This window comes from Chiloscyllium punctatum, chromosome 13, assembly GCF_047496795.1.
Source record: "Chiloscyllium punctatum isolate Juve2018m chromosome 13, sChiPun1.3, whole genome shotgun sequence".
Classification (NCBI taxonomy): Eukaryota; Metazoa; Chordata; class Chondrichthyes; order Orectolobiformes; family Hemiscylliidae; genus Chiloscyllium; species Chiloscyllium punctatum.
Genome location: NC_092751.1, coordinates 106,892,897 through 106,913,446, shown reverse-complemented (window position 1 = coordinate 106,913,446; position 20,550 = coordinate 106,892,897). Strand labels below are relative to the sequence as shown.

The following is a 20,550-nucleotide window of genomic DNA, read 5'->3' as shown; positions in this document are numbered from 1 at the left end:
TGTCTTGCTAAGGCTCTTTGATGCTGTACTGAGCTGCATGCTGACTTGATGTTGAGGGGATTTAATCTCACCTCTGCTCTATAGTTCAGCTGCTTTGCCCAAGGTGATAAGTCAGAAACTGTGGCAGAACCCAAACAGAGCACCAGTGATCAGATCATTGCTAAGCAAGTGCTGCTTGATAGCATTGTCGGTAGTCTCATCCATTGCTTTACTGATGACTGAGTGTAAACCTATGGGGCAGTAATTAGTCAGTTTGGATTTGTAATGCTCTTTGTGTACAGAAAATACTGCAATCTTGCGCATAGATGCCAATGTTGAAGCTGTACTGGAACAGCTTAGGAGTCTGGCACACTCCGATGTCAATACTATTGCTAGAAAATTGTCAGGATCCATAGCCTTTGCAGTGTTGTCAAAAAAAATTGATATATGGAGTGTATTAAATTGGCAAAACAATTGCTGCTTATGACATTTGGCAGAGAAGCAGGTTTCTACTTTCACCATGTTGACATTTTTAGATATGCCTGGTACTGTTCCTGAATGCTCTCTTTATTGAGGTTGATCTCCTGGCTTGAGGGGATATGCTGAGCCAAAAGGTTGTATACTCATGGAGTACAATTATATAGGAGTCATACAGCTTGGAAACAGACCCATCGGTCCAACTAGTCCACGCTGACTATGTTCCCAGACTAGGACCACTTAGAGTCATAGAGATCTACAGCATGGAAACAGACCCTTCGGTCCAACCCGTCCATGCCGACCAGATATCCCAACCAATCTAGTCCCACCTGCCAGCACCCGGCCCATATCCCTTCCTATTCATATACCCATCCAAATGCCTCTTAAATGTTGCAATTGTACCAGCCTCCACCACATCCTCTGGCAGCTCATTCCATACACGTACCACCCTCTGCATGAAAACGTTGCCCCTTAGGTCTCTCATATCTTTCCCCTCTCACCCTAAACCTATGCCCTCTAGTTCTGGTCTCCCCGACCCCAGGGAAAAGACTTTGCCTATTTATCCTATCCATGCCCCTCATAATTTTGTAAACCTCTATAAGGTCACCCCTCCGTCTCCGACACTCCAGGGAAAACAGCCCCAGCCTTTTCAGCCTCTCCCTATAGCTCAGATCCTCCAACCCTGGCAACATCCTTGTAAATCTTTTCTGAATCCTTTCAAGTTTCACAACATCTTTCCGATAGGAAGGAGACCAGAATTGCACGCAATATTCCAACAGTGGCCTAACCAATGTCCTGTACAGCGCAACATGACCTCCCAACTCCTGTACTCAATACTCTGACCAATAAAGGAAAGCATACCAAACGCCGCCTTCACTATCCTATCTACCTGCGACTCCACTTTCAAGGAGCTATGAACCTGAACTCCCAGGTCTCTTTGTTCAGCAACATTCCCTAGGACCTTACCATGAAGTGTAGAAGTCCTGCTAAGATTTGCTTTCCCAAAATGCAGCACCTCGCATTTATCTAAATTAAACTCCACCTGCCACTTCTCAGCCCATTGGCCCATCTGGTCCAGATCCTGTTGTAATCTGAGGTAACTCTCTTCACTGTCCACTATACCTCCAGTTTTGGTGCCTGCGTTTGGCCCATATCCCTCCTAACCTTTCCTATTCATGTACTTAACCAAATGTCTTTTAAATGTTGTAACTGTACCTGCATCCTCATTCCACATTCAAACCACTCTTAAGAAGAACTTGTTCCTCATGTCCTTTAAAAATATGCACTCTAGTTTTGAACTTCACCCTAGGGAAGAGACCCTTACTATTGATATTAGCTATGCCCTCTTAATTTCATAAATCTCCTCTAAGGTCACCTCTCAACCTTCTTTGCTCTTATCTTTCTAACTTAAACCTTGCATTTCAGCAACATCCTGGTAAATCTTTTCTGAACTGTCTCCAGTTTAATGGTGGCCACTCTGGGAAAGGAAGGCTATAACTACATACTAATTCAGAAGAGACCTCACAAGTGTCCCTTACAACTTTAACATGACGTCCCAATTCCTATACTCTGAGTGAGCAGTGAAGGCAAACTTACTGAACGCCTTCATAATCACCTGGTCTATGTGACAAATTTCAAAGAACTATGTACCTGAACCCCTAGGTCTCTGTTCTATAACATTACCCAGGGCCCTACATAGTCCTACCCTTGTTGTGTTCTACCAAAAATGCCTCATATCCAAATTAAATTCCATTTGCCAGTCCTCAACCCATTGGTCCAATTGATCAAGGTCTTTGGGATCTTAAATAACCTTCACTATTGTACCAATTTTGGTGTCATCTGCAAACTTACTAACCATGCCTCCTGAATTCTCATCCAAAATTGTTTATAAGTGATAAACAACAGTAAACCCAGTATAATCCCTGTAGAACAGCACTGGTCACAGACTCTAGTCCAAATAGCAACCCTTCACCACCAACCTTTTGTCTTCTACTGTCAAGCCAATTGTATATTAAAAATTGGCAAGCTTTGAATCCTATGTAATCTAACCTGCCAGGTGAAACCTTCTGTAAAGGCCACCTAGATTCTCAGTAATGGGTTATTAGATCTGTTCAAAGTCTGTCTCATTTAGCAGTGCCACATAGGTTATCTTCAGTGTGATGACAGGACTTCAACTCCATTGAACGTTGGTCACTCTTACTAATATTGCTATGGACAGATGTCTTGCAGCAGGCAGACTGGTGAGGATGAGATCATGTGTATTTGTTCCTCACCACCTGCTGCAAATCCTGCATAGTAGTTATGTGCTTTAGGATTCAAGCAGTTCTTGCAGTAGTGGTGCTGCTGGGTCACTCTGGTGATACACAAAGTCCAAAGAGCAAAGTACATTATACACTCTGGTCACTCTTGGTGTTTCCAGATGATATTCAACATGGAGTATTGAATGCTTGTGTCTTAACGTTGTAATCAGCAAAGGATTCCTTGCCAGTGCTTGTCCAGAGTCAGTTTCGAGCATTCACTCGACTAATCTTAACTGCATGCCACTATGCCTTTGCCTCTGATAGCTCTGTTGTAGTGATGGTACAGGACATATCAAGGATGGTCAAAGTGGAGTGTGAGACTTTGTCAGATATGATTCTGAGAGCATCACTATCAGCCTAATGCTTGATCAGTCCCCAAAACAGTTCTCTTAATTCTGGCACATATTGTCAGATGTTGGTAAGGAAGATTTTGCTGGATTGACAAGGCTGGGTTTGCTGTTATAGTTTCTGATGCCTAGATTGATGGGTTGTCAGGTGGTCTGTTCAGGTTCTTTCATTTGAGACATCTTAGTGATTTTTTTGATGAGGCCATTTCAGACGGCATTGAGAGTCAAGCACGTAGCTGTGGGTCTGGAGTCACATGTAGACCAGGAAGGCCAACAGATTTTCTTTCCTAACTGAACAAAATAGGATTAAGAAATCTAATGGTGATTAAGGTCACCATCAAGACCTTCAATTCCAGATTTAAAGAAAAATCATACTTCACCATTTGTTTGGCATTTGAATCTGGATCCTCAGTATTATCTGGGTTGATATTAGTCTAGTGCCAGTACCACTACACCATCACCTCTCCGTTATCAGAAATGCCTATTGAAATGCACACTTGTACAGATTAAATGAAATTTTTAATTGCATTGAAAAAAGCAGCACATTACTTTTATGACAAATACTCAGAATATCAGTAAATGTAAAGTAATTCAAATCTAACAATTTTGAGACTGAGGTGCATAATGTATAGAACAGAATTAGACTATTCAACCCATTGAATCTGCTCTGCCATTTGACCATGCCCTTCTCCTTTCCACCAAGGTGGATAACCTCTTGCTTGTTCACATTTATAATCTGATATTTCTTTGCCCATTGTCTTAGCCTGCCCAAGTCCTTCTGCAGTCACAACACAACTTGACCCTCCACTTCTGTTTGAATCATCTGAAAACATAGCAACAATGCTTGCAGTTCCTTCATCCAAATCGTTGTAGAATAATGTGAGTAGTTGTGGTCCCAACACTGACTCCTGCAGAATTGCACTAGCTGCTAGCTGCCAGCTGCCATCCTGAAAAAAGCCCCTTGTATCCTCCCTCTCTGCTCTTCCGCCAGTCATCCAATCCTCTATCCATACTTGTACCTTGGCCCAAACACCATGGGCTCCTTTCGTATTTAGCAGCATCCTGTATGGTACCTTGTAAAGGGCCTTCTGGAAGTTCAAATAGACCACATTCATTGGATCTTGTCTGACTTGCTTGTGACCTCCTTAAAAGTATTGAAACAGATTTGTTAGGCATAGCTAGACTGTGCTGACTCAACCCTGTTTCACCATGCACTTCTAAGTACTGTGCAATCTTATCCTGAATAATGGACCTTAAGTGTTAGTAATAACCAAGGTCAGGTTAACTGGCTTGTAATTTCCTATTTTCTGCCTTCCCTCCCTTGTTAAAGGTGTTACGTTAGCCATTTTCCAGACTTCTGGGGCACACCCTGACCCCAGAGGTTCCTGAAAGATCCCTGTCAATGCAATCTTCTCTGCTATCTCCTTCAGAACTCTGCGATGTAGTCCATCTGATCATGGTGATTTATCCAAAGTTGAGACCTTTCATCTTCCTCAGGACCTTCTCAGTGATGGCCACTTACTTCATCCGCCCTCCCCATTCCTTTTTTTTAGTTGTCCTCAATCCTTTGACTTCCCACTGTACTTTGCCACATGATGTGTATTTTCTTTTTCTATTGTACTGCCCCTGAATTCCTTTGTCAGCTGTGATTGTCTCATCCTCCCCTTCTGTTTCATCTTCCTTCGGCATAAATTTCTCCCGCCATTTTTACTTCACTGTCTTCCCTTCCAAGCAACTCTAGCCAGCTCCTATCTGTCTTTGTAGTTACCTTAACTTACTTTTAATACTGTTACATAAGATTCAATCTTCTCCTCAAGCTGAAAGGTCAATTGCACCAGGGATTCCTTCACTTTAAGCTCTTTAGTCAAGTCAGTCTCATTACACATCACCAAATCCAGAATTGTCTGTTTCCAAATGGGTTCTACCATAAGTTGTTCTTAAAAAAAGCACTTCATAGATATTCCATGAACACCTTTTCTTGGGATCTGCTACAAACATGATTTTCTCAATCCACCTGCATTTTGAAGTCTCCCATAATTATTGTAATAGTACCTTTTCTTACATGCCTTTTCCATTGCTTGATTTACTTTTTGCCCCACATCTTGACTACTTCTCGGAGACATGTACGTAACTCTCATCAAAGGTTTTAACTGTTGCAATTCCTCAACTGTGTCCACATAAATTCTATGGCTTTCAGTGCTATATCACTTCTTGCTATCATTTAAATTAAATGTTTTTTTTACTAAGACGACAATCCTAGCCATCTGCTTATCCTTTTGATAAGATGCATAACCTTGGATATTTTGCTCCCAGCCATGATCTCCTTGGAGCTACATCTCTGGGATGCCCACAACATTCTACCTGCTAATTTCAATCTGTGCTACACAGTCTTGGATAGTATACTGCGTGTGTTTAAGTACAACACCCTCAGTCTTGAGTTGACTACTTTTTTTGTTGTTGTCCCTTATCTGCTGTGCCTGAAGTTACATTCCTGATCCTATAGATCTTGTAGTTCATCTGTAAGTAGGACAAATATTTACCTCCAATCTGAGAGATACCTTTTATAAATAGTCAAATTAGCATCTATTATCAACCAGTGAACTTGTTTTCCTGTGATGTCACTTTAGTGTTGATTCCCTGGTTCTGGGCTTCAATTTATGCTGTTAAAAACCTTACAAACTATGAGCCAGAAATACTTCTCCTGCGCACCAAATTCCTATGCTGCCTCAAGTCCCTGAACTATATACTCATTCAGTCTGTCTCACTCCAGATGAATCTCCTTCTTGACTCTGCAAAGCTTACTGATTGTGCTGGTCAAGCTTAATTTGGGATGTCCAGTCTGTATAGTGCCTGAAGCTTAACCCTGAATATATTAAAATGCTCAAGTAAATCCTAGAGAGATTGGGATTCTCTTGAACTTGAAAGTAGAAGCTCCTGACCAATGCTGTCTTGAGCCCAGGATGTCTGTCGCTAGTAGCATTGTACTGCAAGTGAAGCAGCAGTCCTAAGGCCTGATCGCATTCCCTAGGCAGTGCTACAAACTTTGGTCGTGAGCTTGAGGCATGTGAGCATGTCACATTTTCAAGCATTTCGCCCCAGTGTCTGGTGAAGAACCACCAAGGAAAGCTCAAGAATGTTCCCCTGAAATGTGGGAGAATGTTTGTAGAGCAGAATCGGGTGGAAGCATCTCCTGAGGGAGAGAATCTAGACAGTGGAAGTGAAGTAAGGAAACTGTGTTGTTGGGGTGAGGTTTGTATTATTGAATTAACAAAAAAATACTTAATTCTTCCAACACTTCTTTCTTAAATCAGGGTAAACGGGCAGAAAATAAGGAAGGGGCATCCAGTTCCACATCAGATGATGTGCCTGGTGAAGGATTCACAATTCTTTCAACAAAAAGCCTTTTCCTGGGGCAAAAGGTAAGATTTGTCACATTAATTTAAATTAACCCACTGGAGAGGCATCTGTTCAGTGTACAACATTTGTTTTTGTAATATCATCACTTGCATGAGGATTGCTTATTAATATGTTGACTTAACATACTATATATTAATCTGATTAAGTTAAACCAATTTGATAATGTTTTGATTTTAATGATTGCTATTAATGTGCTGTTAGTGCTGGGTTACAATTTCAATCTTAGATCCCAATATTTATTTGGTAATCGAAGACTTTAACCAGTTAGGCAATAGAGACTGTCTGGTGCAATAACTTGGGAAATTTTACTTAAATTATGCTGAGCAAAGCAGGGCTGTGAGTTTACAAGTGTACTACAGCTTTTGCATTCCACTTTGTCTTAGGGCTCTGGTTAACACTCACTCTTTTGCCTCTCTTCAGATCTGCTTCTAATTGGACAGCAGGATAACTTTAGTTTTAACTTTGTGTATCTTGGTCTCACAAATCTGCTGCTTATTATCTCTTTCCAAGCCACAGCAAATATGATGATCCATTATGTCTTTTATTTGTCCTGGGTGAGGCCATGCTTATTGATGTAGGGCCAAGCTCTAATTGGCTTTATAGGGTATGGACATTCTCCAATGTCACCCCTGTTTACTTTCTTAGAAAATTTGTGGGCCCCATCTGTTATGGTTTCTTATTATTACTACTACTTTGACTTTTTAAAGTTAGGGTAATTTGTGATACCACCTTTTGCCCATTTTTAAGGTGAGATGAGATGCATGCAGTCAGGGTCCAATGATATTTGAGCTCATTTTCAATTTTTGCTTAATTAGGCAAGTTTCTATTAAATCAAAGACTTTGCATTAACCATTTCATCTTTTAGCAGCCATTTGTTTTGTGATTTTTTGTCTGTGGCTGTCTGGAATGAGTTTCTTATTTTTTTAAAAAAAGACCAGAGATTTAGTGGAAAAGTTTGTTATAGTTCAAAAAGTACTAATATTTTCTAAAGGTATTCAGAGGAATCTTGATTTTCCGAATATCAATTATCCGAATTTCAGGTACAATGATTAAAAAATGAACTCTGCTCACTCCTGGACAGTTCAGCCACCATCTCTAAATGACTGACCTCCCACACACACTCCTCCAACACTATCCCTGGCGTTCTACATCGGGGCGAACCCTAACCCTCTTCCCCCCTCCTGCTCCCCCCTCCCCCACCCACCCCCAACCCCTCCCCCACCCACCCCCAACCCCCCCCCCCCACTTCCCCCACCCACCCCCAACCCCCCCCCCCACTCCCCCCACCCCCCCCACTTCCCCCAACCCCCCCCACTCCCCCCCCCACCCCCCCACCCCCAACCCCCCCCACTCCCCCCCCCACCCCCCCACCCCCAACACCCCCAACCCCCCACTCCCCCTCCCCCCCCCCCCCCCACCTAACCCCCCCACCTAGATAATCTCTCCAACATTGTCCTGTACAGGGCAAAGGTGTAACCTGTCAAAAATTTGCAGTAAAAAGTTGTGTGTGTGTTTGCTATATGGAGATGTACTCCACAAAGGCAGCAGCAGTCTTACTGTTGGTGTCCAGTCAGGCTGCCCTGGTTTGGGGGAGTGGGTGGGAGGTGTCAGATGGGGATGTGGGGTTGCGAGCTCAAGCGTGATGTGCTGCTGCCCAGTCACCTGAATAGAGGAGCAGACTTCACAGAAAACTAGGCCCCAGAGGAAAATCAATTAACCAAACGAAAGTGCTCCCCCTTCTTGTTCAGATAATTTGAAGTTCTTCTGTATAGAGTGTAAAAAAGAAAAGTTGTGAGATTTCCTCCTACGTTTTAGGTCGGAAAAGCAGGGGGCCAATCACCCTCTGAGCCTGTCCTGCCACTGAATAAAATATGGCTATAGGAACACTTCAATGCATTTTATCCACTCGATCTGCATAACCATTTATATTATTGTAGTCAGAAATCCATGAATCGCTAGCATTGTGCATAATTAAAAACTGAGCTTTCACAGTCCTGTTATTTGGTAGAGAATTGCACAAGTTCACACCCCTCTGACTAAAAACATCTATCCTTTATTGTTAGGACGTGGAGACAGGCAGCTGAACCAAATCAACATTTGTGTTTACAACACGGTAAAATTACAACCTTCAAATACCTTCAAACTTTACCTCATTGGTTCCTAACTAGATGATTTGAATAACCAATTACAGTTTTCAAATAATCAATTCTTGGAGCTGGCTTGTAGCTTAAACAAAAATCTTAGCAATTTATTAATACAATAACTTTAGTGGAGCAGAATTAAACAAAGTAATTTAATTGGTCTGTTTAAAATCCAAAAGACTTTTAAGCCTGATTCACAAAATACAGGCAGACAAACAAGCACAGTTAAGATTAAACAACTAGCCAGATTAGCTAATTGGTTTTCATGATGCATTTTCATGAGGCATAGATGATGGTTGCTCGGTTGATTCTGAAGATGTCGATCAGGATCATCCTTTACAATTTCCCTCCAATTAAAGGAATAACTTATAACTTTGTTTTTCTGTTCTCCGAGCTTCCAAGAGCTGTAAATAGAGACCTTTCAAATCTTCGTGCTGTATCATCATCAGCCAGATTCCTTTCACAGAAAATACAGTCCAAACTCCTATTCAAACTCTGGCCATTCTCTGACAGATTCATCACCTTCTCCATGAGGTCTCAATTACCACTCAACATCTGCCTGAGCTTAAAAACTTGCTGGAACCACTTTCCAGGTACTGACCTCATTAGTAGCTAACTTATCTGTTTAAACATGATGCCCTTCCCCTCGTGATGGAGTCTGCAGAATCTTTTTAGATCAGGAACTAGTCTGCAATTAACTTCCATACCTGACCTCATGAATAAATATAAGCTTACTTGGTCTATATTCCTTTAAACACAAATTAACCATAGTCCAAAAGTCATCTTTAGCTTATGGATCCCAATTCACAGCTTGAGGATTTGAACATCATCTCAAGTCAAAGTGATATTCTACTTATTTTTGAATTGTGTCCCCTGATTGTGGACTTCTCAACCAGGGGAAACATTTTAGTTGTATCTACCCTGTCTTTCCCATTTAAGTATTTTGTAAGTTTCAATGAGGACCTCATTCTTTGAAAACCCAAGAGAATATAGGTCCAGTTTGCCCATTTCTTTCTTCATGAGAGAGTGTCACCAATCTAAGAACAAATCTAGTCAACTTCATTGCACTCCCTCAATGACAAGATTATCCTTCCTGAGATGAGGGGATCAAATCTGCAATAGTACTCCAGGTGTGTCTAATCAAGTTCCTACACAATTGAAGCAAGACTTCACCCCCTTTGTGGCACTGTGGTACCAGGAGGCCCAGGATCGAGTCCTGCCTGTTCCAAAGATGTATAATAACATGTTTGATTAGAAAAATACTTTCTAGGGATCCTGTAATGGCACAGTGATAGCATCCCTACCGCTGAACCTGGAGGCCTGGGTTCAAGTCCCATCTGCTCTGGAGGCGGGTAAAAATACTGAACAGTGATTAGAAAAAGGTTGAAGCAAAATTTTTCTACTTCTGTCCTCAAATCCTCTTACAATAAAGGCTAACATTCCTAATAGCTTTCTGCACTTGCATGTTATCCTTCAGTGACTTATTGACAAGGGCACCTACATCTGTTTGTAGATCTGTTTTCCAATTACTTACCATGTAAGAAATACTCTGCGCATCTGTTTCTCCTACCAAAGTGGATGAGCTAACATTGAAAATAATGATCTAGCCCATTCACTAAGACTGTCCAAATCCTCAAAGCAATTTTACATCTTCCTCAATATATTCCCACTTAGTATCATTTGCACATTTGGTTAAATCATTGATTATATTGTGAATAGCTGGGGCCCAGATTGATCCATACAGCACCCCACTAGTCACTGTCTACCCTTGTGAGGATGGCCCTGTTTCTAATCTTTTGCATGTTGGCCAATCATGTGCCAGTACATTAACTCCATTTCCATGTCCTTTAATTTTTCTAAACAGTTTTCTGAAAATTGGTTCTCCTTTGTTATTAGTATGTGCATTATCTTGAGTACTGAAAGTTTAAAGCTAAATGCACCTTAGGATTAAATTAATTGAGTTGAGTGTTGAGCCTCTCTTTAGAATTCTCATCCACAGAAGGCACTGGGTGCAGAATCTTTAAATATTTTTAAGACAAAGACAAATAGATTCTTGATTATGAAGGGGATGAAAGATCAAAGGTATGCAGGAATGTAGAGTTGCGCTTAAAATCCGATCAACCATATTTTTTTGAATGGTGGAGCAGGCTAGAAATGTGAAATAGCCTGCTCTTGTTCATTGATTGTATGTTTGTAATCAAATCTAATTATTCCTCATCGAACAAATTAAAACAAAGCCAATGCAGTGCACAGTTGTTTCTTTCCCCATTAACTTCCCTTCTGCCTTTGCTCTTGGCCAATAAAGATTAGATGCGGTGGAGGATGTTAACTCATCTTATTCAGCCTCGAAAGGTTGCATTTTGTTCCATTCATTCTGTTAAAAATCCTATGGTGCATTCCTTTGTTATGTCAGCTTAAAGGAAGTCCTATGATATTCATTAAGATCCACATTTGTTACAGTTTCTACTATAATCTTAGATTAGTCATTAAGCTTAAGTGAATACATTGAACGATTTAAATTGAACAAACTTAATCATGAAATCTTAATTTCTCTACTAGTCATACAAGTGGTTTATTCAATCTCTTCTTTGTTTTCAGCTGTCCTTGACTCAGAGTGAAATCAGCAACATCGGTTCAATTAAAGTTGAATGCATCATTAACCCAACAAATGCTGAAATAGATCTGAAAGAGGACGTAGGTATGTTTTTCCCACTGGGGTCTTAAAACAGTTAATTAGTTGAGAAATATCAGCCACTTCATAAAGTGTTAAATATTTGAGTTAACTTCCTTTAGCAGACCTAAAATAGATTGGAAGTATTGAAAAACAAAATTTAGGTTACAAGTATTAAAAGATTCACTGACTTTTTTTTAAAACTGTCTCTTCTGCTAATTTCTGCCTTCTAGTTAAACTGTCTAATTAAAACAGTTTTCCATGTGTATTCCTTTTGACAAATTTAGTTCTAATTTAAAATAATTAATATCCCCAGTTCACAAAAGTATTTTGAAAAATAGGATCATGTAGCAATGGGCTGCTGTAGTCTGCTCACCTTGCTTATATTTGAGCAGCAGTTCAAAGGGTAATTATGGATCTTATAAATAAAGAGTTATTACAATTTATCAATCAAACTACCAAGATGAGACCTGAAAAGTAAACTTCATGACTATTCTTAACTTTATTTCTGCTGATCTTTTGAGGTGCAGATTTCACTAATATTTTGATCTATTGATTGACTCCAAATTAACAGGAGTGTAGACACTGCCCTTATAAGTTGGTTATTTGCCAATGATAATATAAACATATACCTTACTACTCTGTGAGTGACTAACCTTGAGCCCTGTGTTCTGTGTGCCACCTGATTTACTGTCTAGAATATCATGCTGCCCCCTTCAGCCCAAAACCTGAATCTCCAAGCAGAATTGCAACCTGAATGTTCAGTCAACTAATTTCCTGGTACATTGTTGAGCTGGATGTTACTCCATACTTTGTTTTTAACAAGATGTTACTTCAAATTTGTGAATTGAAGCCCTTATTCTTATGTAGGTACAGAGCACAGATTGTACAAGCTTCCTTAATTTTAATAAACAAATGTATTACTTGAAATATATGATTGACCTTCATTAATCATTTCATTCCCAAATGGACATCTAAAAGTCCGACATGTTTTCTTCTTTCTTTACTCAGTGCAGTTTTTGCACCCAAAATATGTTAAGCTTTAAAGTGCAAAAGTATAGAGTATTAGAGGGACAGTGGAAGAGATTTTCTGTCATACATATTAGAAGATAATAAATTGTCCTGTGTAGTATTGCACAAAAATATTCTTTCATATTGTTCACTCATTAGTTCCCTGTGAGAGTCTTCAGTAGACATAATCCTGAGAATTCAGGTTGTAATTCATACAGTGGAAGTGAAACTTGTGTTACAGTTAGTCCCTTTTGAAATTGATTTCACTTTACTACTTACAGAATAATTGTAATTTCAGGTAATGCTTTGGAGAAAATGGGTGGAAAAGAGTTTTTGGATGCTGTGAAAGAGCTACGAAAATCTAATGGACCTTTGGAAGTAACTGGGGGCAAGTAGTGATTTCTGTGCTATACATTTTAGGTTTGCTGTAATTTTATGTAGTTAACTATATTGAAGTCAATTAAATTGTTTAGATTGAAAGATCTGTATTTATTTTGTGGTCTCTGAACAATAATCACCTTATCATTATAATCAATAGATGAGACAACTTGAAATTTTAACTTAATGAATATTAAGCGATATTGGTGTTTTTTTTGAGTAACATGTTTTACCTGTAATTCTTGAATGAGCATTTTACATTTTTGGTATTTTAAACCAAGGCGGTAGGGGGAACCAAGCAATAATTAATGTTTAAATATTTTTTTAAAAAGTTGATTAGACATAGTGAACACTGTTTTGTTAAGGATAAGTCATGCCTCACCAACCTTTTGAGTTCTTTGAGAAGGTGACTAAACGGGTGGATGAGGGTAAAGCGGTTGATGTGGCGTATGTGGATTTCAGTAAGGCATTTGATAAGGTTTCCCATGGTAGGCTATTGCACAAATACAGAGGTTTATTTAGTGGTTTGTATCAAATTGGCTAGCTGAAAGAAGACACAGGATGGTGGTTGATGAGAAATGTTCATCCTGGAGTTCAGTTACTAGTGGTATACCACAAGGATCTGTTTTGGGTCCACTGCTGTTTGTCATTTTTGTAAATGACCTGGATGAGGGCAGGAAGAATAGCACTAAGGTCACTACAGTTGTGGATAGTGCTGAAAGATGTTGTAGGTTACAGAGGGACATAGCTAAGCTGCAGAGCTGGGCTGAAAAGTGGCAAATGGTGTTTAATGTGGAAAAGAGAGAGGTGATTCACTTCAGAATTCAGAGTATTCACAGGAATACAGAGTACTGGGCTAACGGTAAGATTGTTGGCAGTGTAGATGAGCAGAGAGATCTCCGTGTCCATGTACATAGATCCCTGAAAGTTGCCACCCAGGTTGATAGGGCTGTTGAGAAGGCGCATGGTGTGTTAGCTTTTATTAGTAGAGAGATCGAGTTTCGGAACCATGAGGTCATGCTGCAGCTGTACAAAACTTTGGTGTGGCCGCACTTGGAGTATTGTGTGCATACTCGGAAGGATGTGGAAGCTTTGGAAAGAGTTCAGAGCAATTTACTAGGATGTTGCCTGGTATGGAGGAAAGGTCTGTTTGAGTGAATTGAGACTGTTTTCAATAGAGAAAAAAGTTGAGAGCTGACTTAATTGAGAAACAAGATAATCAGAGGGTCAAATAGGGTGGACAGTGAAAACCATTTTCCTCAGATGGTGCTGGCTAGCACAAGGGAACATAGCTTTAAATTGAGGGGTGATAGATATAGGACAGATGTCAAAGGTAGTTTCTTTACCTAGTAGCAGGGGTATGGAACACCCTCCCTGCAACAGTAGTAGACTCACCAACTTTAAGGGCGTTTAAATGGTCATTCCATAAACCTGGAACGAAAATGGAATAGAATAGGATAGTTAGGCTTCAGATTTGTTCCATAGGTTGGCACAACATCAAGGGCCAAAGGACCTGTACTGCACTGTTTTGTTCTATAAAAATAACAATAAATTCTGTTCTGAAGATCTAGCAATTTTAGTAGTAGAGACCTATAGGTTATGACTTAGCTGACCAACTACCTATTGTGCTATGGATACACGTATAGAATTGGAAACCTTACAGAGCAGATAGGGGCTATCCAGCCCATCAAGTCTGTATCAACCCTCTAAACAGCATCCCACCCAGTTCACCACCCCACCATATCCCTATAACTTCACATTTACCATGGCTAATCCACCTAGCCTGCACATCCTTGGACTGTGGGAGGAAACCAGAGCACCAGCCAGAAAGTCACACAGACACAGGGGGAAACATGCAAATCCCACACAGCCATGCAACAAACACTCAAATCAAACCTGGGTATTGGCACTGAGAAGTAGCAGTCCTAACCACCTGTGCTACAATGCAAATTAATTAATGTTAATTAGCATTACCTTATGGATATAGGTTTATTCACTGAACTGGAAGCTTTATTTTTCAAACATTTTGTCACCATACTGGATAACATCTTCAGTGAGATGAAGAACTGGCAGTGTGGTCCGCTTTCTATTTATATGTTTGGGTTGGTGATGTCATGTCCTGTTCTTTTTCTCAGATCTGGTAGATTTAAAAAGAACAGGACGTGACATCACCAACCCAAGGCAACTCAAACATATAAATAGAAAGCCAGCTACACCACCAGTGCTTCATCTGAAGGCTCATTGAAGATATTACCTAGTATGGTGATGAAATGTCTGAAAAATGTGTTTTCCAGCTCAGTGATCAAACCTACATCCAGAACCTCAACCTGAGCTACAAATCTTCTCAAAATTTGTTAGCATTACCTTATACGAGAGAGAGAGAGATCTAGTTGGAGGTTAGTGGAGTCTTAGTTCATTGAATAGTGTCACTTGAGATTTGAGGCTCATAGATCCCCAGATTGAAACTTATTCATCTAGCTCACTACTGTTCCCAATCTGAAAAGTCTTTGCATGTTCTGAAATGACTTTGAATGGAATTGTGGGAATTATGCCTTCAAATATCCATATTACAATTTGATATGGTCTTTTAATTCCCTAATCTTTTTTTGGTATCTTGATTTTGTACATGGATGTACAAAGGAAGCTGCTTGCTCTGCTTTAAATAGTAAGCCAAAAAAAAACTAGGACCAACATTTGTGACTAGGATATGATGGTTAATTTGCTTGCAGAGTAGTTCTGTTTTCTGTCACATGTGAGTAAATCACATTGTGGTTTGTCATAATCTAGTAAATGATCTGTGCAAATGTTGACCCAGTGGGTAAGGTATTGACAGTGACTGTTTTTGGACTCCACTTTCAGGATGTTTAAATTAGTACATTGGAGCTCTTAGATTCCAGACTGGATTTTGGTTCTGAATTTGTCAGGAGGACAAAATGGTAGCTGCAGCACAGGTTTGGGTTTCCAGATGCTATTCCAGCATTATGGGAAAGTGGTATATTGGGAAGCTGACTGCAGATTGCAACAAAGGTGCTATTGTGCTGTATACTGACACAAACTTCAGTATTTCAAAAGGGTGAACAAGTTTTAGAGGTCCTCCTAAACCACAGTAGAAAAGGGTTATACACAGCATGAGAGGCCATTAGAATCGGTGCAAAAGTCTTGGAATGTTTGCAAATAACCATAGCTTTTTTGTAACGTTTATAGGAAACTTAGAGGAAAATGTAGTGTGTATAAAGGGAAGGTAGAAGGCTGACCTTGGTGGCAGCTCAGGTTGAGCAAAAGTCTGCAATGTCCGAGCCATCTGGCCTGTAAGAGTTCTAACCCACGGATGGAAGATTGGCATTGACAATGGGTCCAATCTCTCTCTACTAGCCATCAAGACAGCACAACAGAAGTGGGGAAGGTTCCTTCAACAGCAGGAGGGTGAACTTTGAAAGAGCTGAGAGTATGTTGGGGTCATGCTTTATCACAGCAGGCTTCCCCACCTGAAAATGTCTGAGCAGCAGTGTAGGAAGAGACTGACTTTCCAAAGAGGTGATAAAGAATCTCTGTACCTTCAGTAATTATGATCTGTCATCTTGACAGGCCCTGAATATTGCACAAAAAATACGTCAGAAATTAATTTTGTTATGGCAGAGTCATTTCAGGGCTTTAATACTGATCTCTTAGACAGTTGCTCTCTCCTGCATTTATTCCTAAATTTATGTCCTTTTTGTCTTCCCCACAAGTGCAGCCTCTTAAGCACAGATGATGGTGGGTTTCTCCACAAAGTTTACTTCACTCCGATTCACTGTGTAAATGATTCCACCCTTGTTTCAATGACGGACCTTATTGGTTTTTAAATGAGAAGCTTACCTTTCCTTGTCTGACTGGCTTGCAACCACAAAGAGAACTACTTACATATCTGCATACTTTCCATGCATCAAACACAACATCTTTTATGCAAGAGAACTAAAGTTCAACACTAGACAATAACATAGGATTTAAGATGATGAGGACTTAGACTGAGAGTGCACTACAAAGTAACAATGGCAGCCATATCCAGGGGGTTGAAGAGGGATCCATGCAGCATGACATTGTTGTAGAGGGTTTACTGATCTAACAATGTTTAGCTGAAGGTTGCGGAGTCCCTGAAAACAAAGGTATGCCTGGCACTACATGAAATATATGCCTTCACAAGGAAATCATTCTTGCCATGGTCATTCCAAGATTTTGTCATCACATGGAAGTGTATTAATTGTCTGCAGTCTCCACAGGGACAGATAAAAACCTAGTGATCTGTGCATAGTGTAAATAGTATTTGATAATTTGTAAAGGGCATTCAAAACACTGAAACAGTTACTGTAATTATGTTGTTAGCTGAGCCATTATTTGTAAACTACTCAGTGAGTCACTGTGGTTTCTTGTCTATGATCTAGGTGCCTTGCGAATGTGAATATTTAAGGTATACTCCTCTAATTAGCTAGGAGGTGGTGGGAGACAAGCTGTTCATATCACTGCTAAGCGGCTGTGAGGACTATCACAATTGAATTTGTGGGGCATGTCATGTTGTGCATTTGTGTTGAGAAAGCTGACATCAACTATTGATTCATTTGTCAGACGAGATGAGTATGGTGCACCTGCAGACTGCACAGGACATTCATTTTTTTTTCTGAACATCAGCTTTTGGTCAGGTTTCCTACTGGCGTATGCTCCAGCATGAGAACATGTGAGTTGGTGTCCACCAGTTAGTGTCTCTATGCTTTTCTATGAAATCACAGAGTAGCAAAATACTTCGGATGCTGGATATCTGGAAGTGCAGAAGAAACTCCAAAGTTCAGGAAGTCATATTGGAATCTATGTCAAATTTTGTTTCACTTTCCACAAAGAAAAAAGAAGCACAAGTAGACTATTAATCCTTCAGGTTGGCTCCACCTTTCAGTATGATCATGGTTGATCATCCAACTTAGTTCCCTGTTCCTGCAATCTCTCCAAATTCATAGATCCCTTTAGCCCAAAGAAAAATATCCATCTCCTTAAAAACATTCAATGTTTTGGCCTTAGCTGTTTTCTGTGGCAGAGAATTTGACAGGCTCACTACTCTCTGGGTGAAGAAATTTCTCCTCATCTCAGTCCTAATTGGCCTACCCCATATCCTTCGACTGTGACTACTGGTCTGGGTCTCCATTCGTATGTTCTTCTTGCATTTACCTTTTTAATCCTTCTAAAATTTTATAGGTTTCTATGAGATCCTCCCAATTCTTCGAAGTTCCAGTGAATATAGTCCGGTCTCTCTTTTGTGGTGAATAATCTAGATTCTCTTTATATGTCAGTCCTACCAGCCCAAGAATCAGTATGGTATAGCTATATTGAATTCCCCACATTGAGCATTCTTCCTCAGACAAGGAGACCAAAACTGCACACATTACTCCAGGTGAGGTCACACCAAGGCCCTGTACAATTGCAGCAAGACATCCCTGTTCCTGTACTTGAATCCTGTAGTGGTGAAGGTCTGCTGAACCTACTTGTTCACTTTCAGTGACTGGTGTACAGTAACACCCAGATCTTGTTGTATCTCCCCTTTCCCAATCTATCTTCATTCATTTATAATGTGCCTTCTTGCTTTTGCTACCAAAGTGGATTATATCACACTTATCCACATTATGCTTCATCTGCTTACACTCAACTTGTATGACTCATACTGAGGCATCTCTGCATCCTCACAGTTCATCCTCTCATCCAGCTTTGTCATCTGCAAACTTGGTGGGTTTGAAACTTATTTATTCTTACTCAATTTGATTCTAGCCAACCACTTCTCCATCGATGTCCCTGTTCTTCCCCAAGCACATATGCTAATCCCTTTTGTATGATCTTATCAAAAGTCTTCAGAAAGTCCAAGTAAACCACATCCCCTGGCTCCTGCTTGTTACATCCTGTCAAAACTTCAGTAAATTTGGTAGGATGATTTCTTTTACATAAATCCTTGCTGACTCTGCCTAATCCTGTCATTGTTTTACTAGTACTCTGCTATTACCTTTATAGTGGACTAGCATTTTTCCTAGTACTGATATCTATAATGCCCTGCTTTTTCTCTTTTTTTAATACAGCGTGGTTAGATCAGCAACCCTTAAATCAATAAGAACTGTTCCACAGTCTTTAGAATCTTGAAAGGTGGCCAACTAGTGCATCCACTACCTTTCAACCCACTTCCTTAAGTACTCTGTGCTATAAATCATCAGGCCCTAGGGATTTGTTAGTCTTTAATCTCACTAATTTCCCAGCATCATGTCCCTACTGATGCTGATTTCCTTCAGTTCCTCACTGTCACTATACCCTGTGTTCTCTGACATTTATGGGACATTATGTCCTCATTTATTAAGACAGAACCAAAATATATTCAATTGGTCTGCCATCTCTTGGTTCCTTATAACCTTCCCTGTTTTTGACTGTAAGAGACCTGGGTTTGTCCTCACTCACCTTTTTTCACATACAAACTGATTGCAAAATGTTCTTTCTGTTGCTGCAAGCTTATTCTTGTTCTCGATTTTCCTTGTCTTAATCCCTTGTCATCTTTTGTTTATATCTGAACTGCTCCCTCAGGACTGTGGGTTTTTGGCCAATTTGTATGCTCTTTCCTTGGATCTAATACTGTATTAATTTCCATTGTTAGCCGTGTTCTGGCCTCCTTTTTCCGTTCTATTTTTGTGCCAGGCAGAAATGAACAATCGTTGGAGTTGCTCCTTGTATTCTTTAAATGTTTGCCATTTCCCATTCAGTATCATCCCTTTATGATAAATTGGAGATTTTATTAGACCAGTCGTGCCTCATACCATTGTAATTACCTTTTTAGACTCGGGACCTGAGTCTCAGAATCAAATACATCATCCTCATTCAATAACACTCTCTTTCATGCTGGAGTTGCGCTTCCGCAAAAGGGGCCTCTTAGAGTTCGATTGCCAATTATTTATTTTTCATTATAGAACACAATCTTGGATAGCCAGTTCTCTAGTTGGTTCCTCTACCATTCTACCCAGAAAACCATTTCATTTAATGCCTTCCCCAATATTATCATTATAGTTTTGGGGGTTGATAGAGAACATTCACTATTGTTTTCTGTCCTTGGTGTTTCTAAGCTCTACCCATTCAGATTCCATTTGATCAAAACTAAAGAAGGTTTATAGAATCCTTACAGTGTGGAAACAGGCCCTTTAGCCCAACAAGTCCACACCGACCCTCTGAAGAATAACCTGCCCGGATTCTATTGCTCTACATGTACCCCTGACTAATGCACCTAAGCTACACATCACTGAACATTATGGGCAATTTAGCATGACTATTTCACTTAACCTACACATCTTTGGATTGTGGAAGGAATACAGCCATGAGGAGAATGTGCAAATTCCACACAGTCACAATTAGAATATCAGTTTCTGTATTGTACATACGTGGTGACTGAGCTTTCACAGGATTCTGGACCTATCTGAAGCCTCTTCCAAAGATTTACCCCCTCTAAATGAAGAAGTTCCTCCTCCTCATAGCCCTAAATGATTTAATTTTTATTCTGAAGGTTCTATCCCCTAGTTCTAGACCTTGCAGTCAGGGGATACTTCTTTTCTGCATCGACCCATTTATCCCTTTTAAGAGTTTTGTAAGTTTCTAGTAATTGCCTGCCTATCTTCTAAACTTCGGAATAGAGGTGCACTCTTTTCTCTCTCTGTCTCTCCATTTGGGACAGTCCTTCCATCACACAAATCAGTCAGTTGAACCTCTGCTGTACTCCTACAGCAAGTATATCCTTTCTTAGACAAAGGAACCAAATTTACACGCACAGTATTCTATGTGCTCAGCAG

General features: G+C 40.1%; 1 protein-coding gene across 3 annotated transcripts in view; it reads left to right on the top strand.

Annotated features, from left to right (window-relative positions):
• macroh2a2 (macroH2A.2 histone) overlaps positions 1 to 20,550 on the top strand; it is a 44,483-nt gene that overhangs the window by 16,307 nt on the left and 7,626 nt on the right. For all 3 annotated transcript variants that reach the window (XM_072583565.1, XM_072583563.1, XM_072583564.1), the window contains exons 5-7: positions 6,415 to 6,522; positions 11,260 to 11,359; positions 12,642 to 12,731. In XM_072583565.1, the coding sequence (XP_072439666.1) occupies positions 6,415 to 6,522; positions 11,260 to 11,359; positions 12,642 to 12,731 (298 nt within the window). The remainder of the gene's footprint in view (positions 1 to 6,414; positions 6,523 to 11,259; positions 11,360 to 12,641; positions 12,732 to 20,550) is intronic.